The 20,845-nt window shown below is 41.7% G+C and overlaps 1 protein-coding gene across 1 annotated transcript in view; it reads right to left on the minus strand.

Moving 5' to 3' along the window:
* The window catches only part of RBPJ (recombination signal binding protein for immunoglobulin kappa J region), a 143,775-nt gene extending 126,091 nt beyond the window's left edge, over nt 1–17,684 (minus strand). Inside the window, exon 1 of the mRNA XM_046940616.1 lies at nt 17,523–17,684. Coding sequence (XP_046796572.1) covers nt 17,523–17,536 — 14 coding nt within the window. The 5' untranslated portion in view covers nt 17,537–17,684. The remainder of the gene's footprint in view (nt 1–17,522) is intronic.
* Between the last annotated feature and the right edge of the window lie 3,161 nt (nt 17,685–20,845).

Raw genomic sequence — 20,845 nt, forward strand, 5'->3', positions numbered from 1 at the left:
ATGATAAAATTTTGTGGTACTCTTTCGTAAAGGAGTAAAAAAAAGAAAAGGATATAATAACAACTGTTCCCCCCGTTCTTTTAAAAGAAAATGAATTCCAGTTTAAGTCCTGTGGCAGAATTGCAACAACATCCAAATACTTATATTTAAATAGTTCTCTATTTTTTCACCTGCTGTATTCATCGGTCTATCAAAGCTTTTATGTCTGGGTTTTTGTTGGCAATCGCAGCCCTCGGACACAATGGCAGATGACATCTGAGGATCAGTACAGATGTGACCTTTCAAAAGTAGAAGCTGAGATCGAGTTATTGACAGAGTAGGACGCACTCACATGGCAGGCTGACAAATTTTCAGTCTGTAGGAATAATACCCCAATTAACTTTCTAGCAGTTGCCTTGTCTGCTTTTCTCCCATATTTTTGTCACTCTTTTCTTGTCACCTGTATCTCCTTCCACTTTTTGCTTCCTTTACCTTGTCTTTCCTCATAAACTCATAAGCCTTTAGCCTCAGATGGGTACCACCTTGTTCCTTATAGTGCCTTTTCTTCAGTGTAAGGAGATTTGTTGGTATCAGCAACTGTTAATACATTTTAAACACCTACAGAAAAAAAACTGATAATTTCTCACTCTGTTCTTATTGTGAAATGCAAAATATTCCTTCTGATCCACATAGCCCATTGCCTGAGAACTATCATTTTTTCATATCCATTTCAGTACCTTGATGCAAGAATTCTACCTAAAAATTTATTAATCCCATGCCTGTATCTTCTTATTTCACTCCAAAAAAGGAAACAACCTATTTCAAGAGACCCAGGATTCCTCACCACCCAGAAGTCATGACAAATTCAGCCCTGAGGAGGAGTGGTGGCTCCACATTAGCCAAAGTATACACTGAAATGCTGTTCTGGTGCTTACGGTTTCCAAAGAAGTGTCATGTGGCAAAGATGTCACTGGGTACTTGATTGTTTAATCAAACCCTCAGGGTTAGCAGACATTAATTATCTTGCAGTCCAAAAAACATTAATCCCTTCCCAAAGTGACATCATTTAAGTATGACAGATGCATACCCTTTCACTCTTCTGACTGGAAAGCTAATATAAAATATTTCACCAACCATACAGTCTTTTCTATAGCAACATTGGTGCCTGTGTGGAAAACACTGCAGAAATGAAGAATAATGCTATGAGCATGGAGGAAGAACTGAGCCTCTGAAATAGACTGATGCCATTCCTTATCACGTTATCTTTTTCCCAATGGCTGTTAAACAAGAGGTAATCCTCAGTTCCTATTTGTCTTCCAGAAACTAACTTCCCTTTGAGATCATTTTACTTGCTCATAGATGTTGGCTTCGCTGTGGAGTGAGTAATGCCACTCAGGGAGTGACTTTTCAGATGCTGAGTACTTGCAGTTCTCCTTGATTTCACCTAGAGGCATAACAGCTATAACCCACCTGCAGGAAGACAGAGTGGCCACCACAGAGTCCTGCAGCTCATCTAGCCATCATCACATACCTTTTTGTCAAGAGCCACTTTAACTGGTTTTCCCTTACCTGCTCTTAAGAAAAGAAATTCCATTTAAAGGCACTCTGCTGATTTTTAAAATTGCTCTGGTTTATGGGAAGAATTTTATCTAAATGGGCATAAATATTTTTATTATAGTCTGAAGTCTGAGCCGATGCTTAGGCTTTGTGCTCACCTTTAACAAATGGTTTTGTTTATTGTCTGGCCAGATGATGATTTTGTCTGGCTGCACTCAAGGGACATCACCATTTGTAAAGCATCTCTAGCTATCCAGGAAAAAGACCAGACTGTAGCAGTCACTCTCTTCTGGAAGAAGCATTAAGATCTGCTATTTTATTAAGTTTCAGGTTTATGAACTGGAGAAGGCAGTCAGGGAAGGTCCCCATTTGGAGCAGAACCTGCGTGGAGCAAGCAGGTGTGTTCAGCTGGAGGTGCATGGCCTGTGCATGCTACTGCTGGTGAGATCCCAAGAGTCCTGCCAGCCCTGACTGTCTCTGACAGCACCCTGGAGCTCCCCCACCCTGTCTGTGGCTGCCAGGCCATGCCGTGATGCCTCGTGGGGAGCCCCCGTGCACCAGCCTGAGGGACCTGCCAGCCATCACTGCATCCCATAAGTATTAAGCAGCACCACCATCAAAAATACCCAAAAGGGGAGCTCTTGCCAGCAGCCTATCAGACAACAAAAGCATCCTGGCACCACTTTAGCTGAGCAGAACAGCTCTTGGAGCTGCTCTAAAGCATTGACAGCTACCAGCATGGCTTTCATTTGTTTCTGTGAATGATCTTATGTGAAGCAATTACTATTGCAAGCGGTACATTTCATTGCAGCCAGATGAGCTTTAGGAAACTAGTTGGATGGAAAGAGAGTTTTCAGAGCAGTTGCTTTGTCAGAAGTGGCCATATCAGTGGCCATGGTCCACTGCACATGGGCCAGCATGAGATCAGTAGACATCATCTGACTGGAGACCCAGCAATAAAGGTCTAGTTTGGGAGCAACACCTCTTGCTATGGCTGACTCCATGACATGCAGTGAGGTTGTGAGAGCACAGCTAACTCCCAAGAGTAATGCAAAACTGTCAGACATACTCCTCTAGAAAAAAAAAAAAAAAAAAAGGCCCATTACAAATGTACAGATGTTAAAGTCAGATCCAGGAGCAGTATTCAATGGTGTTTAGAGATGGCTGCTCTTAGTGCAGACAGGCCAGGGAGAGACAGAAATGAGAACCAGCCTAGGACTGCTGGTTTCAACACTATCCCAGCCCCACCCACAGCATCCACTCCCAATGAGTATTGCAGCTTCTGGCAGCAGTTTAGAGATGCTGCAGAGCTCCTCAGTGGGATGTTTGGAAACAAGAAATTAAGTGTGAAGCAGAGGAAGCAGGAGACAGAAAAAAAAAAGAGAAACCTTTGGTCACAGTTAGCAAGGGGTAAATGAAAGCAGGACAAAAAGTATGGATTTTTGTCTTGGTGTCTGAGCACAGGGATTTCCCCCCTTCCATCTGGAAGTGAGAGCTCAGCCATGCATTGCCAGAAATCAGTACAGAGCCTTATATCTCTCAGACTCACCTCCTCATAGTATGTTTTGTACCACAAGTCTGTACTGCTCTCCAGAACATTGTCTTATCTTTGCATGAGTGGCAGATAACATAATGCCATGGGTGCCACTAACTTCCACAGTATTTCAGCCCCCACCTCTACCTTTCTGATACAGAGTCATGGGGAGAAGAAAGGGGAAATACCACAAATTAAACCATTATCAAGCAGTTCTGTTGCATACATCAGTTCAGAAGGTCAGGATCTCCTCTCCTGCACTGTGCCCTTTTTCTCCCCATCTATATCTGAAGGTTTGTCTCCAATTGCAACTCTGTGTACTCAGCCTGTAAGTTTACCTTCACTTCTGCCTTGTTCATTATTTCCAACATGATCTTTCTCACGCTGCCTGCATATATGGCTTACTGAGGTCATAGGTCATTTATCTCTACTGAGCTTCTAACTCAAGCTTGCATTATCCATGGCATAGACAGGTTTCTTCCACGTGCTTCTTAATTGCATACTAATAGTCCTCTACCTAGGAAGCCACTGCACTGACTCATGCAGGGTTTTTCACAAGGTACATTGCAGACAGATGTTTCAGCACTGCAGGCTGAATGGAAGCTGTGTAGCCATGTTAGGGAAGTGTTAAGCCACAGCTGCATGTTTATTAGTTGGGCTCTGCACCCTGCTAACTGCAGTCACAGCTCAGAGCACAAGCAGTGGGAACTCATATCTGCTGGTGAACAACCGCATAGCTATACGCATAGGAAGTGAATAATGATAATAAGAAAACCCACATACCAAAATTTGCTGGAATGAAGACGTCTGACAGATTTTACTTTGTTGAAGACTACAAAGTTCAAAGATGACAACTTTATGAAATCCAGCAATGAGGAATTAAACGTGCATCTCTGTAATAAAGTAGTTAATCATAGCTGAATCAAAGGTCCTGCTTCAAATGAACAGAATAAGGTAATAAAGACTGTCTGTGGAAAGTGAAACATCACAAAGAAGCAACCAGAGGAGTTACCAATATACGTGATTTTTGGATGAAAGTCTGATTAGCTTTTGTGAGGGGAAAAAGTGGTTTTTGGGACAGTAGCAGCTGTAGGTCAAAACAGGATGACGTTTGTCCTCTGCTTGATGAGTCTGAGTCATATTACGTACAATAAGTCTCAGATACAGAGAAAAATCCAGTGTCAAAGGATACCAGGGCAAGGTATTTCCAAGCTCTCAGAGCCTTCCTGGCTACTGCCATGCTCTTATGCCCTCAGAGCTGGTTGTTCATCTTCCTCCACCTCTCTTCCCTTTCATGTTTGCCAGCATTTGGCACTGCCATTACTGATTACGATATGTTTATTGTTCAGGTGACCTAAGTTACTCCTCCATGGCTTGTAGCCATCTTCTCCTCATCCCAACCAAGATGCAACTTTCCAACAAATGAAAAGTGCACACGTGTCATCCAAACTACTCAAAATCCTCCAATTTACCAGTCCTAAAAAGGTGCTTCAAAGTAGGCAACTTTACTTTGCCCTAAAGTAGGAAAAAAGCATGCAATTAGATATAAAAAATTATTCTATTCTGTCTTAAGTAAAAGAAAGAAAAGTGGAATGATAGGATAACAGAAGACTAATGTGTGCACCATCTTATTTATACTTGGCACTGCTGTAAGATTTAACTGCTGCTGAACTTTTCCAGGTCACTCATCATCTGGGAAAAGAGCACTATCTGAATTCCTTTCATGTTCTGCCTCTGCCCTGTAGCTTTAAGGTTGATGCTTTTAAACCTTAAAGTCCTTTTCTCCTAACTTTCCTCCTCAGGGTCTCCTTCCCGTTGCAGGCTCACCTGTAATGCACATCAGGAAGTGGTGATCAGCCCACAAGTCTCAATATCTGAATTACTTGCCAGGCATCAGTGAGTATCTGCCTACACACAACTACACATCTGCAGGAAGGAAGGGGTAAAACCATCTTAGATTGAAATCAACACCAGCCCAGCTATAGCTCACTATGTGGTATAAGTAGGCCTAAGTATATATAGCAAAGCAAGAAACCTCTGTCTTATTGCTTAGCTGTACATGGTAACTCAGGAGCCATGGTAAAAATCAGCCTAAAAGTGTTATAAATTGATACCACAAAATGGGTTTCATTTTGACAGCCTTAGTTCTCCAAAGCAAGAGGGAGGGAAGCAAAGGATCATAGGCCTGGAATGAATCTCTAGGCACCTTCCAATCTATTTGCTCACCTTATGACTACTTTTAGTATTTAAGACAGGCTTGGAAATCTATGTTATTTCTCCTTTCTACATTGTATTTGAAAATTTACATCCCTCCTGAATTTGACACTTTGTCATAGGTATATTTTGGGCTCCTGTCCTCTAAGAAACAAAATAGAAGAACAAATTGCATATCCTAAGCGTTGTTCAGTCCCTCCTGGGGTCAAAACAGTCTTGTAGAGCAAGCTATTGCAGAGAGGGCTACGTGATGTGCCGACTCCATCTGCCCTGGTGTGCAGTACTGGGCCAGCAGCATGCTGAGCCACGGCTCTGTTCCATGGAGACACTTTCCACGTTTTTTGTTCTTGATTAGAAAAACATTCAGATTTTTAGAACTGACATTTAAGACTGAATAAAGTTCCAGTTTGGTTTTATCAAGGCAAACTTTAAAATAGATTGTCTATTAGCTTTTGCAATATATTTCTTTTATGAGCATGAGTGGGAAGAGCATTAAAAAACGCCATAAATCAGATGCATACTTCTGGTGAGTGCAGGAAATCATTTAACCTTTATGTTTCGTATAAATAGGAATAAAAGCGGATTTATTCATATTGTCTACATTTTCTGAAACATCACCAGAGGAGGAATTTGCAGAAGGAAAACGATCAGAAGAAAACAAAAGGAAAATAAAGCAAAACACCTCCCCCAAAACACAGTGATGCCTAAAGCACTAATTGCAAACCACTGCCTCCTGCCCATTTAGGACAGGGGAAGAGATAAAAAAAGTCCCGCATTTTTACCTTTATTTATTTGTTACAGGGTTTGAAGGGGAGAAATAAAGTAAAAAAATCCACACCGCACTACTGTACTGAGACTTGAGACAACTCTCTTAACACCAATAGCATGCAAGCATGTCCATTGGAAAATAATCTGCCCTCAGTGGCTAACTCCCAGCAGAAAGCTTGGCGACCGGCCAACATGTAAATATCCATTTGTATATGCAGGAAATCATTCTCAGCAAAACCTGAGCTGATCAAGCAAGCTGGGAGGTTCTGAGCAGTACGCTGTGCATTTATTCTTTTTGGAATGGGTTAAAAGGTGCTCACAGCAGCACGTTATGGATGACACCAGCGAGAATTTAAGCATGCAACATAATGTTAAAGCAATTAATAAGGGCAGTTGCTAACAGTTGCACAACGGAGGAGTGTTTTAAAATTCCTGTGCTCTTTAACAATGATGTGGAGAGACGCTATGAAGGGGGGAAAAAAAAAAGCCTGGCATGGAAGGGACATTCCTTCAGTTCCTCTCAAAAGTTTGAAAAACCTCTGGATAGGAAAATACTATTGAGCAGCCAGTTTTTTCCACATTTGGCTAAGCGCAATGCCCAAAATACACAGAACACTACTTCACTTTGAAAGGATTGCAATACTCCTATCTGAGTCATCTGAAAGCAAATAAAATGAGACCTAAACAAATAAACCTAATTGTGCGTGGAAACAAATCCAGCTTTCCAGCTTGGCCATGGCTTTGTTTTTGTTAGTTTAAAGCCTGCATATGCAGTTTTAGTGGCATCAGGAGTTATACAAATATTGACAACAAATTGCCAAATGTTGTTTTTTTCCCTTCAGTGCACAGTGTGAAGAAGCTGGGGGAATGCTTCTAGGAACCTTCCCTTGTGTGCTGAACCAGATCGCAGCTTGATGGGATCTGCTCCAGCCTCTTCTCTGAAGGGCAGACACTGATGAGACCAAGCTTGCTGATCGTTATCCTCAAAGACTTTTATTTTCCACTCGTGAACCCTGCTGAACACAAACGCAGGCTTTCGAAACGTAGCTCAAATGTTTGCACCATAGCCAGGGCATTGTCACATGCTCTGTCCTCCACCCCGTGATTTGTTGCTAGTTTGTGTCATCCTTAACCTGCTGCTGGTGGTTGGGCCAGGAGAGAAACAAATAACGATGACAAGTGAGAAAACCAAGCTGCTCTCCGACACTCTGACATCTTTTCTTTAAAATGCTGTTGCCATTTGCAGGTTGTCTGCCTCAAGGCAGCCATCACACCCACAAAGTCCAGGTGCCATCTGCCAAACGAGATAGCAGATTGTGATCAGGTTGGGCTGAATCATTTGCAGCTCCCAAGGAAGAAGGAGAATATGATAAATCTTGATCTGTTGTAAGCCAAAAATATATTTACTTTTGACTTGTAGATCAAGCCCGGGCTTTCCTCTTGCACAGATCCAATGAAACAACACATCTTTTTTCCTTTTCCCCATGTCGACCACGCACCTACAACTTCTATTATTCTTAGTGCCTCAGAAACAAGATTTCCACTTTGCAAAATAATGAAGTTTCAATCCCAGACAAAAAATAAAAATTAAAAATTAAAAGGCTTTAAGAATTAAAGGAAGACCCTAATAGTCTTCACACAAAGAAATCACAGAAAACAGACTCATGTATCCTCCTAAGCACTCAAAAGCCCAACAGTTATGACACTTGCTACAGCACTACAGAGATTAATTCGTATTCTCGTTCCTCCAAATTCACCCTGAGAACTCAGATTTGGGCTCTGTATGTCTCAAAGATCACTCTAACTTCTGGGTTATTAAATACTCTGCAATTAAACTCTTTCTCTTTTTCTCCATCAGAAGTTACATGCTAAGTATAAGAAACTCCCAGACTTTCATCACAAGTACTAAAAGTCCGTGAAGTTTTAAGTCTTAGTTATAACATCTTCCAGGAGAAAAAAAAAGTCTAGACTAACTGTATGCATCTTATCATTCACTATTATAACATCCACTCTTCAGATACTATGGCACAATGTATTCAGTAAGACATGAATGCAGAAGCACCGTCATAGTAGTAGTGCAAATCTTATCCTGGTGCAAGTGCCCCCCCTAAGCACTTGTACCACAAAGGGTGGATCATTAAATCAGTGGAAGGCGTAGTGAAAAGGCATGAGATTTGTGTGGCATGAGATTCTGAGTGAATTTGTGAGAAAGTGGAGGAAAAAAATATCCTCTCTACTTCACTGACTCTGGAGCTTTGTAAAAAAAAAAAAAAATAGGAACACAATGCTTGGGACTGTTCAAGCTGTGAGCAAACACAGAAATATGACAAGGCATCAAGGCATGTTGCGTTACTTGATATTCAGACAGCTGCTGTGATGGCAGTTTCAGTCCACCAACTGGCGCAACGAAACAAATCTGAAATGCAAAAGCTAGATTTCCACCAAAATATTTCATTAATATTACATGTGTGGAAGTCAGAGAACTCAGACTACTAATCCCCCCAGCTACCCCAAGTCAGCCCTTGAGGACAAAGCAGCAACGCAGCTGCACAGAGAGGGTCTCCGAAGGTATTCGAGGTTTCCATTTGCTGGCTGGAGCGTGCAAAATTTCTCCAAAAATGTGCTGGTGTGTTTTCTTTGAAATTTTTTGAAGAGGGAAAATACCCATTGCTTTTCAGGGGAATGCAAGTATGAAATGACAGCACGCCAGCGTATGAAGATCCCCAGATACAGCAAAATTTGTATGAACACCTACTAGTGGAAAGTCCCCCGCTGTGCAATAGACCTCAGCAATATGCTTTAGGTCAGAGGAGGAGATGAGAGCTGAATCTTCCATCCTAGATTGTAAACTGGGGACCAGCCAACTTCCACGGCATATGCCACCCTTGAAACTCATCAGCACGGGGGATGGATTGCCGTAAGGAATGATAAAGCAAAATCACCACTAGAGTGCAAGAATGACATACTTCCAGCAAAACAAGTGAGAAAGCAGGTGGCCAAGTTTTGTCCAATTGACCAAAGCACCTCTTCTCCATGGAGAGATCCTTTAAACCCTCTTTCAAATTTGAAGTCAGATGAAAGCATCTGAAGCCATCCATAAAATATTTCTAGCTAGCGGATTACTGGACAAAGGGCACCTCACCAGCCTGCTCTATCCCCATCTTTTCTCCCTCTGTTTCTCACACACACATGCACTCTTGCTAGGGCTAAGCTGCTTCATGGGTGCAGAGGCAAGCCAATTAAAATCAAATAAAAGCTATAAATATCACACATAGGAAGGAGAAAGCCCTCCCAGCGTTAACAGCTGTCACCGCCAACCTGACCTGCAATAGGCCAGGGCTGTCCTCCCCTGCTGGCTCCCTCACAGCCCCAGCACAAAGCCCAGCATTCTCATGGGAAGCACCAGTCTCCCACCATAACACATGCGTGCTCCCAAGCATTACAAGGCGAACTGCCATATTCCACCTTTGCTGCCAACATGGTTGCTCACACCGGTACCCGCTCTCCTTTGTGCAATACTGGGCACGTACCAAGTGCTGCAAAGCACATGCAGAGGTAGCTGTCCTATGCAGAGGCCCACGCTAGCAATTTGCGATAAAGCTTCATTTAGCAGTAACGTTACCATACACAGCCCCTAGTCTGTATTCGATTTAGAACTTTTGAATTGTTACAAGGATAAATGAGAAAAATGTACTGCTCTGTTCATGAAAAAGCAGGAAAAGCACCTACTGGCAAGCACGTGTCCTTGATCTGGAGGTTTCTACCTGTATGCTTCCGCTTCAGATTTGCCACATTAACCATTTCTCACTGCCTTTGTTGTTATATTTAAACAGCTTTTACTTCTTCCTCTTAACTTTCTAGTGCATTTGGACGCTTAATATCTGATCTTCTCCGGCTAATTATCTGAATACTATTTCTGAGGTACTGTGTCAAGTTATTTACCTTGCTGAAGTGACATAAGTTCTTCCCCCCTTCCCCACCCGCCCCCTGTCTGTCTGGTTTCCCCCCTCCAGTCTGGCTGAAGTGACAAACCCACTCACCCAGCCAAACACTTGTTTTTACAAGGTATTTTTATACCACCACCTCTTCCCTGCATCTCCCCCACCCACCACCACAAACATATGCTGTGGTGGGAGGACATTCTGGTTTCACATCATTTGCAATGTTGAGGTGACAAATTTCCCCTCCTTCAAGTCATTTTTTTCAAGACCTGGTTTATAAAATGGACATGGCACAGGGCTACTTTCTAATTTTTTCTACAATATGGATGGAGGTATCCTTCATTGCTTAGGAGGAGTCAGTGGAAGAGAAAGAAATAACCATTGGATATATTGCATTTCTTAAAACCTACTCTCTCTATAAAAAGATTCAAAAACATGCAGAAAGAATTTTGCCTAGATTGATATATTCCTTGTACTCATTCCGAGGAAGATGGGGATGATGGAGATTTCCAAGAAAGCAGTCAAATGTAACCACTCTAGTGACTTCATTAGTTTATCATGGTCTGTTTTTCCCTACATTAAAACACACATGCAGTCACATCCACACAGTAAAAACAACCTCAAGCGCCCTAAGCATCAGGCTTAGAACCACGAAAAACATGACTGTGGCTTTCACTGTACCAAACGAGGGGGACGTGTACTCAGCAGCCATTCTGGTGTGGTGGAGAAATGCCTAAGCCAGCTTTAAATTAGGCAGGAACAATATAGTTAAAACAGCACAGAGCCCAGTTTGGGCTCAGCCACTCTAAATATTTACCCTTCACTGAGCTCGAGGTTGCAGCGGTATGCATGCTACCACAAAGAGAGAACTTCCAGTCCCTACATACACCACTGTACAACTAGGTCTGATGTGCTATATAACCTGGTAATTCTACCAACATATATGTATGGAATGGACCACATTAAGGTTGTTTAAAATAAGATTGAGTTTACATGATAGAACAGCTGAAAAACAATTTTCATACAGATACTATCCAGTCAGCATGTACCAGTAGGCTTTTTGAAGCAGGATGAGGTCTATAATCTGTCCCAGCACCAAACTGAATATTGTTCCAGGATGGCAGCTGCATTTGAATTCCTGTTTTATTCAGTATCTAGATTGCAATAGAAGACAACCAAAAAAGTATGTGCCAGTAATGCATCTCTGTTAATGTAATCTTGTGATTTTGTCTCCTACAAAAAGGGCAAAAATATTAATTTGAAAAACCAAACAGGGTGTGTCAGCTCCCTGCCAGCAGCTGAGCAGCAAAATGGGAAAGTACTAAGCAGTGAAATTTATTTATACTATGTGGCAACAGGCTCCAGAGAACAAATTATTAGCAGAAGGAGCCAGTCACAATGCATGCAAGGCTTCCCTCAAACCAAACAGACACGGCTGTCATTGTGGGCAACCGGAGAGCAGGAAGAACGAAAGGGAGAGGAAAAATCCTCTCTGCAGACCAAATGCATCTTGCAGTTAAGGGACTTTGAGCAGAAAGTGGGTAGGGCCTTTTGTTTCTCTTGGGTTCCAGCGAGGTCATTTGGGGGAAATGGCCATGGAAAACTGCCGCTAGTGAGCTGATCAAAGGAGAGGGAAACAGCGTGAGCTTCTCAGTAAAACAAGTAGGAAAGTTGGAAGGACAGACTTGTTTGTCCATCCCATGGAACTTTCAGAGATTGCCCCTTTTGCGTGTTGTGGGAAAGGGTTACAAGAGGGCCACCAGACCATCAGGGGAAACCATCCACCAGAAATAATCAGTACATCAGGGAGAAGCCATCCCCTGTCACCCCACAGCTGTCAGTCTTCAAGGCAGTGGTGAAAACTGCTGGGGGAAGTGCAACCCTGCTGGCTCCCACCTCACTTCTAACCACTTGGCACTTAACCAGAACCAGGTGATATTTATTTGGCAGCACGTTCTGCACTAGAAAAACAATCTGAAATCCCTGCATTAACACTTTGTTGCTGGCTAAAGATACAGTCCTCTTCTGTATGCCCCTGAAGGTTGAAAAGTAACCTCAGAATAAGCATCCAAGGTAACTGTTGGTCCATGAGGAACATATGAGATTAAGCCTAAAACTGCAAGCACTTGAAGACACCACTTCAACTCCTCACATGCTCCTACCTGAGCCAGCTGCACAGTAATATGCTCAGGTCCTACATATCACATAGCTGCATCAATGTGAGCTCAGCACCACCTGTAGATGCCATGTGTGCAGCTAAGGAAATGGTCAAATACCAAAATCGGTGTGGGCTATGTGGATGGTGGTATTCAAGGCAGGTAATAAAAGTCTGTCTCAAGTAGATCTGCAAACACTGGTGTTGGCTTACATTTGTTAACACTTTCAAAATGTTCCAAGATTTTGGGTGAAAAAAATGCTTTATCAGCACAAAAGCATTCCTGCAGCAGTAAACACGCTTGGCTGGACTGCTGCCTTGTCTTGATTTGCCTCAAGTAAATATGGTCATTTATTGCATGTTTCACCTTCTCGGGGAACATCTACTGTCTGTGAAGAGCCAAATAGCAGACAAACTCTCAATCCTCCTGAGAGACCTCTGGCTAGCAGCATGCATAGCTTTCCTCAGAGGCCAGCATGTCACTGAGCAGTTGGCTTGCTATAAACCACTGCATGCTGTAGGTGTTCCCAGCTGCCTCATGCCAATTTGTGTCACAGCCCAAGTTCCTGAGGAACCCATGCAGCCTGAGCCATGCTTTTATACCTACCATGGGAGCAGCGTGTTTCTTATAAAACAGTTCTTTCTATCAGCAAGGCAGAAAATGAAGAGAAAAAGTACTAAATCTAAAGGGAATACGAAGAGTGAAATGTAGAAGTGGGCGTGTTCAGTGATAGCGCTGCTCATCCTACTGGGAGAACATTTCTCCAGGAGCAGGGAAGGGCATGAAGCAAATAATTAGAGGACCAGGAGGACAGTGGTGAAATCAGAGGACAGCAGATGGTCAAGATGCACTCAGTGAACAAAATGCAAATGCCAGCTGAAAACACATAGAGCTATTTAAATTTAATCTGAAATGTAGCAATCCAATGAAAACATTCAAAGGCAAAGGTAGATATGGCAGAAGTCAGAGGAATTTTTCCTGTAGGACTGAATGGAAAGTAAAGAAGGACTGCAGCAGGCTATAGGAATTTGGCTGTGAGAGTCCTTCTCCGAGCCAGGCTGCACGCCGTGGAGGAGTCAGTGCTAGAGCCTGAGGGCATCACGAGGCTGAAAAGAAGGAGAAAGTGAAGCACTCTTCAAGTCACATGCAGAAAAGTTAACAGAAATTGCTCTTCAGAAACACAGAGAAGGTTAGGACAATGCCCAGATTCAGTGTACTGAAGGAGAAGGAGAGCCAAAATTTTACCACCTTAGACCTCTGTAGAGTTTGGTTACTTTCATTGTCTGCAAAGGGGCTGCTCTCAGCTTACACCAGCTTCAGCCTTGTCTCCTCCTGTACTCAGTACTACCCATCTCCATTGCAGCTTCAAACAACAGCACAAAGTCATGGCTAATCCAGCTAGGAACTCCTCAGCCAGGAATTTTCTCCCATCCAGAAAAAGGTTTTGTACATCATAAATGGATAATAACAGATGGTGGCACATAGACATGTGCTAAACTAGTCAGTGCCCAGCAGTCAAAGTTTTCCCCAGCATGTCTGAGAAGGTAGGCTTACACCTGTTACCTGTTTCAATGTTTGAAATTTTGAGGACAGACTTTAAAATAATAATAATAATATTAAAAAAAAAAAAGCTCTTTATCCCAGCTGTTCTGTTTTATAGGAACATACTGCATTTGTCTGACCTATCCAGTTTAGTATAGATACAGGTTTCTTTGCTCCTCCAACCAAATATCTCAGGAAGTATGCTCTACTTTACTCTAAAATAAGATACAGATTTACTTTTTTTTTCCAAGACTGAACAGTGGGATCTGTTTTCACAATGGCAGGATATACCCAACAGGCTGAACAAGGCTATCTGGTCCACACGACAAGCAGAAGCTTCCTGCTGTCACTAGTCTCTGCACCTGGGGATCCTCCTACCCCACACAAGGCCAACTTCACTGGAATTATTTGCTTCTGTGCAAGGCAGCAAATGGTCCTTGCACCTGCACCACACTGACTGCAAGAATACAACCAGTTCCAGGACCAGTACTACCAAGCTGAGCATGAAGGAGTGGGGCCAGAGCAAAGCACGCATAGGAAGATAAAGTATAGAAGAAAATGCAGATGCTAAAGAGGAACTAAGAGCTATACATTCCCTCATGTTTAAGAAGAAGTTTATACATCCTCTAACAGCCAGCATTCAGGAACTTATTTTGTGGGTCAGCCTCTCTCATCACATGAAAGAAACGCGGGCAGAAAGGCTGTCTAGGATGAACAACCGTAGGCTGTGCAAACCTGGTATGGTGACACATTTATAAAAGTGGCAACAGTTTTTGGTGGAGAAGGTTGGAGATGGTGACCTGAAGTAAGCAGGGAAGGTGATCTCGTAATTATTACACTCTACCATCACATGGAGGACTACCAGGGACTAAAACTTGGATCCTTTGCATCTTCGTGAGTGTTGTAAACACCTTACTATTGGCTAGTTTTGGGGAGGGAACACTCATTCCCGTATCTTCTCACAACAAAACTTTCAAAAGATTTGTTTCCATCGCTGTGTAAAAAGGAATATCATTTTAAATCTCAGAATTTCAAGGAATAGAACAATTGTTTACGACACATGTTTGTAAAGAAAATAATCCAGTTGCGTCAAAGTACGTAATTTACCCTTACAGTACAAAGGTAAAGAGAGTTCGAACTAGACTTTTGAACTAAGAGCAAACGAGAGCTACATTTTAACCTTGCATTCTGAGAAAGCTTGATCGCAACTCTAAGGAGGTTCACTTGCCCCATCTACTGGTCAATGGGAAGACTGGATTTATGCAACAATAAAACACTTCACTACCAAAGCCCTGATTGATTTTCATTCTCAAGTTCCTATCTCTAACTTTAAAGAGATGAATAAATGCCAGCCAGTAGATTTTCAGAAAACACATGCGTGCTTTACCTTGAGCTTCAGTCTGATGAGCAAGAAGTTCAGTTCATCATGGCAGAAACACAGTAATTACTTATTTATGACCAAAGAGAAAAACGCATTCTGGTTTAAGAAAGTAATAGGACAGACTGAGCATTAACACTGACTTCTTTACCAGAAGAAATTAAATAAATATGTCTTATTTTTTTCTGAGCTTTGCCTAGATCATATAACATTGTTAAACAGCAGAACCCTTGTCACAAAGCAGCCACATGCACTGCAGCTCAGTATGGTCACCACAAGGTTATCACAGCTTTTTAAGTAAATTTAAAATATATATTTACTAAATAGGAAGTCAAATTCCCTAGAGGCAAACTGACCTTATTTTCCATTACTGCATTCTATGCATCCATCCTATTGGAGCAGGTCTGCTCTTTTAGAGGACAGGCTGGATTCTAGAGTGAAAATGTGAAGTTCAGGATGCCTTGAAGAGGCCTTTTACCCTTCTGCAGGTAGGAAATCCTATCACATGATTCACTTAGAGCATATGGCTAACTCTCACCCATGTTATTTCAGGATACCATTTGCACTCACTTTTAAAAATCCCTCTTTGCCATGAACTTCTATGCTAGTTGCAGGTCCAATCAGATGTGCCTAGAGAAAAGCTGCAGTCAACAGAAAGACCACCAAAAAGCCTGGCAGCAAGCTGCCTAGCAGGTAACCCACCTGCAAGCTGATTCACCATGAGATCTCACTCCCAGGAGTTTTTTCAACATGACCCCAGCAAACCTACAACAGCTGAGTTAAGTAGGTCAGCATGCAAGTAACTACATCTCCTGCATGGCACGTATCTCTCCAGCCCAGAGGGCTGCTGTGTCTTGAAAAGTCTAAGAGACAGGACTAAACTAGCAGCATGTCTACCCAGGCCCAGGCATGAAAGTTCACAGAGGACTTACTGTCACAACTGCAAAAATGAGGAACCATTTTCTTCAGGAAACACAGGTGGCCAAGCCCAAGTACGACCATTTTTTCAGAAGCAATTACTCTAATTACCCAGTAAACTGCACGAGAGTAAACAGGCCACAGAAGGGGAGAGACTGCAAAGGAGGAGGAGGAACATCCCCACTGAGGCTCATTCACCTTGAGTGATAAACTTCAGAAGTAATTATGACTACTTTCAAATATAGCAGGCTGTAGATTGAGACCTCCTGGTATACCAAGTGCTGGGTTGTGCATAAGAGGTCATAAACACATGTACTGCTTTGAAGACTATCATGAAAGGATTGCCTAGCTGCCTCCCAGGATTATATTTTGGTCTGAATAATTTGTCTGAATAGTACAGTCTAATGTCTCTGAAATTTCTGGAATCAAGACTTGGACTGTGCTGGGGGGACCCTCTGCAAGGAGCTGATCAGGTGAAAGGTGTTTGAAAGGAGCCATAGCAGATAGTTCTGAGAGAAGATACCATGACAAAGAAAGGACATTCATACCATGATGCTGAAAGGACACTAGTCCAGGTTTAATAGCCTTTAATTAGTGTTGCTCTTGAAAGCAGCTTCCATATACTGGTATTGAACTTCCTTAACTAGCCTACTCGCTCTTGACAGACACCTTTGATGAGTCAAATTCTGGGTTATTAAGCTGGGAAAATCCCTTCTTTTCTCTATACAAGGACAGATTTAGATGTCTAACTTACATGATGAGCCCAAATCTTACGTCAATCTAAACTGATATATAACCAAGGAACCAGCAAAAGCAAATGTTTGGAGTGAGTACTGAATATAAAACAGACTTCAGCTGAAAGCTGTGATCATAATTGCAGATAAAACATTCAGTCTTTTTCTTTCATCATCTGTATAAGTGAGATAATTCTCCTCATCTCTTAACTCTGCCATCCCTGTTTAGAAACAGCCTGCAATTGCTATTAACATAGCACTTTTACACGCTGAGGACCCATTTTTTTGTAAAACAAGATGAAATGAACGTCTTAATTCCTGGTTGTGAATAAGTCAATAACTAATTATGTTAGTTATACACAGTACTTCTGAATGGAAAAATCTAGCACTGTTCTCTAAGATTTTATGTTCTTGGTTATATAACAGAAATGAATGTAATTCTTCTTCTCCTTTAGGTTTTTCCTGAGGACAAAATCTGCATTCTTCAGCTGTAATCATGTAGACTACTGTTTTGTTTTTTAAGTAATAACGCATGAGATACAAATACAGAGATCCCAAGAGATCATGTATTTTATATAAAAAATCAAATTGTTTTCACTAGGAAAACACTAAACAGAAGCTTCATTCTACATTCAGACACTCAGGACTGGACAATTATCCAGTTCGTTAGTCTCTGTTTAGGGGTTTCTTCTGGTGACAGATATTCTAAAATTCACAACAGAAGAAATAGGAAACGTAAATAGTCTATCATTTCTTGCTACCACCACAAACATTAAGAATATTCTTAAACATACCACTCACCAGGAAATAAACATCTGAAGGAGCTGGAAATCACTGCTCTCCAACCACTCAGCTTTGACTCTGCCACTTTGCGTCTCCTTCCAGAGGTCCAGCAGCACCTTTCTGAGCACCTCCTGCGTCAGGACATGCCGTAATGACCCACAGGAGCAGCCAGCTCACTCTGACATAAACCTAGGCTCAGGTGCTGGAATCAACCCAGGGGCTGAGTCCCAGCTGGCAAATCTAAAATGACTTCCAGACCAAGGGAAACGAGAGACGAGCGTTCGGAAAGAGCTTCTACAGAGGGCTTTCAATTGTTAGTATCACTCCTTTACAGAAATAAGAATACTGCCAAAGCTGAATATCAGTAGATGGTTTGGACTTTTAGAGGTGTGTGGAGGGATGGCTCTGTTCTTGTCTTGACTGAGCTGAGCAGTCCTGGATCTTTTGATAGTGCTTGCTGGAGTTTGCAAAAATGTGACTGCAGCTCTTGCTCTGCTGGGTGGAGAGAGTTGGGATTATCATGCATGCTCCGCTGCATGGCTGCCTTCCAGCTGCCAAAGCCCTCCTACCAAAGGTACTTTGATAGGGAGCATGGCTGGCCAGCTCACCTCTCCTGGCAGTGCAAATGTGTCTTCAAAATCCCATTCCATCCATACTGTCATTGAGCAGTTAACTTCTGGTTATACTGCTTTCCCACCAACCTTAGTGGGAAAAGCGAACACAGCTCTATAGTTTTAATTTGCACAGTGGACACATAATGTGTGCATTCATTACACTGGCCTGTACTCAAGTAAAGTCTGGGTCTTCACCATGATCCTCTGTTTCCTTAAATATACTGCAGACTGCATGGAGCCTCCTGGCAAGATATATTAATCTGGTCAACGACCTAAAGATCTCAGTGTTGGTGTTCTCAAGAGAGCACAGAAGTTTAGTCTGGTGTTAGTCTCGTGTTCTTTCCTGTGTGCACGTAACTCCTCAGCAAAAATTCTCTTCCAATACATCTATGGAACAACTAAAAATCCACCATCTTCAGATTTAATTGGATGTACCACCTTCATTACTTTTTATATAGAGTGTTATGTTTTCAGTGGTGATACAAAACGGTACATCCATCAGAATTACAAAGAAGACTTCCAACGTAAGAGCTAGCATTTAACTCAGAAATACCCATATGAATCAGATCATACAATTATACTTGGAAGTTGTTTTAAAGGGAATCCCCTGCCATGCTTTTGAGTGAGAAATTTGTTAGCAGGATAGTCAACACATTAACTAACACACGAGTCTGAAGAGTATAACTTCTGTTTTCATTCAGAGAGTATCAACAAAGCAAACATAAATATTCCCCTAATGCTTTCATGCTGCAGAGCTAACATTTCCTAAGGTGCTTCGTACACAAAGAAGGCTATGCAGCAAGAACATTTTATTGAAAATGTCAGAAGATTTTCAGATAGTTGGAATCTGAAGATCCAGCTCACTATCTATTCCTGGACAGACAGACCATAAATAAAGAAGAGTCCCCATACTATAAGTATGCAGTATTTTCCTTTGACTTAACTCAAAACCTGCAAGAGACAAAAATATTGAATCCTGAAAGAATTAAATAGTGAGGACCCTTATACCTGCTGTAGTCAACTACCACAGGAAACAGTTTCCTAAGCAATGCAATAGTGAATCCTTCTTCAGAACAAAACTGTGTTCACAACTAAGCATTTGTGCATTACTGGTTGAACACACAGCATGTTCACTCTAGAAGTGGAGCTATCTACCTACAAACTTAGATAGGTAGTCTAGAAGATTATAAATCTCCCCTAGGCTTAAGGCTGTAAGTAGAGCCTGGAACTACCAGCTTGGTCTTTAAGATTCATGTTCATCTCAGCAGAGTAGCATGCAAACCATTTTACCTTGGAAAGCCAAAATTAACAGGAATGAAATACCTTTTGCACTTCTAAGGCTTAAAGATGACCAGAACTTTAGACAGAGTGCATCATCATGAGAAGATTCCTGGCAAAGGGTGAGCTGAAATGACTGGTTGGAAACAGAACATGAAATCAGATGGAGTGAGGCATCTTTAGAATTACATACCATATTCCAAGTAAGACACAAAGGATGCAACAGTTCACAAATGAATCACAAAGTATCTTTCCACTAAAACCATTGGCATAATTGAAATATTATATCTTTACCTTAATCTGTACCTCTTCTTTGAATCCAAAGGATTGAAGCCAAGAGAGAAGTCCTATTTTCTTCTAGACAGACATTATCTGAATGTCATATCTGCCTTGTCAAGAGCCTTACCAAGTGATGTGCACTCAATGACCTGTGGAAACCAGAACCAGATGTAAATTCTTTCTCATCACCCTGAGTAATTTTGCTAATGATGCAGAGATAACGCTTCACTTAAAAAATCACATTTTGTCAATAATCTCTTCTCTAAGCTTCATGTGTTGTAGTTTTTGTGACTAAATGAAACCAGCCTTGTGTTCTTGAGCTACATTTACAGCAACTTTCTGTTAGTCAAGCCAATAATCAACAACATGGATACTGGATACAAAATGCAAAAGTTACAAAAAGTTTTTGAGAACAGCCAATAGCAGCAAACATCTCTCCTTAGGCTGGTAAGGCAGGTCATACTCACAATGTTTAGTTAGTTCTAACAGTTTCAATATTTCATTTTATATGCATTATGGTGCATCCAGAGGAAAAGAGTAGGACAATGTCCAAGTACACCCGTGACTTCTTTTGGAGAATTTCTACCTAGCTGTTATTATTTCAAGAAAAAAAGGAAAAAAAAGAAAAAAAGAAAAACATACAAAATAATGTGAACCAGCTAAAGCAGAAATGACAGAAGGGAAGTCATTGGTCTGGAGGGATTTTAATAGTGGTGTTCCTCAAAGAGCTTTCTCAGGATGCATGTAGTTGTTTGACACAAAAAATAACAGTATACTAATTGAATGTTCTGATTAAATGATTTGAGGGGCAATATCCATACAAAAGACTTCAAATAGCTAGGAAGATAACTATGGGACAAAAATTAACTGTACTAGTTGTGATACAGAATAATAACAAGAGTTTTTGCTATGAACCAAAAGCTTGTCAGCTGAAAAAAATAAGAGGAATTCTGCAACAGGTTAGTAGAAATGGCAGACTTAATGTATGGAAATACATTTCTTAGATCCCCCTCCAAGCTGCTTAGAGGCTCCTTCAGCTAATGGTGCTGCTGGCATCATTGCTTTGACTCAGAGGCAGAGAGGGGTAGGAAGGTAGAATGCAGCAGAGGCCATAAAATCACATAAACCATATTAAAAGCACACAGAAAATGCAGGGGAACATAATACACC

The sequence above is a fragment of the Gallus gallus genome, chromosome 4 (genome assembly GCF_016699485.2).
Source record: "Gallus gallus isolate bGalGal1 chromosome 4, bGalGal1.mat.broiler.GRCg7b, whole genome shotgun sequence".
Taxonomy (NCBI): domain Eukaryota; kingdom Metazoa; phylum Chordata; class Aves; order Galliformes; family Phasianidae; genus Gallus; species Gallus gallus.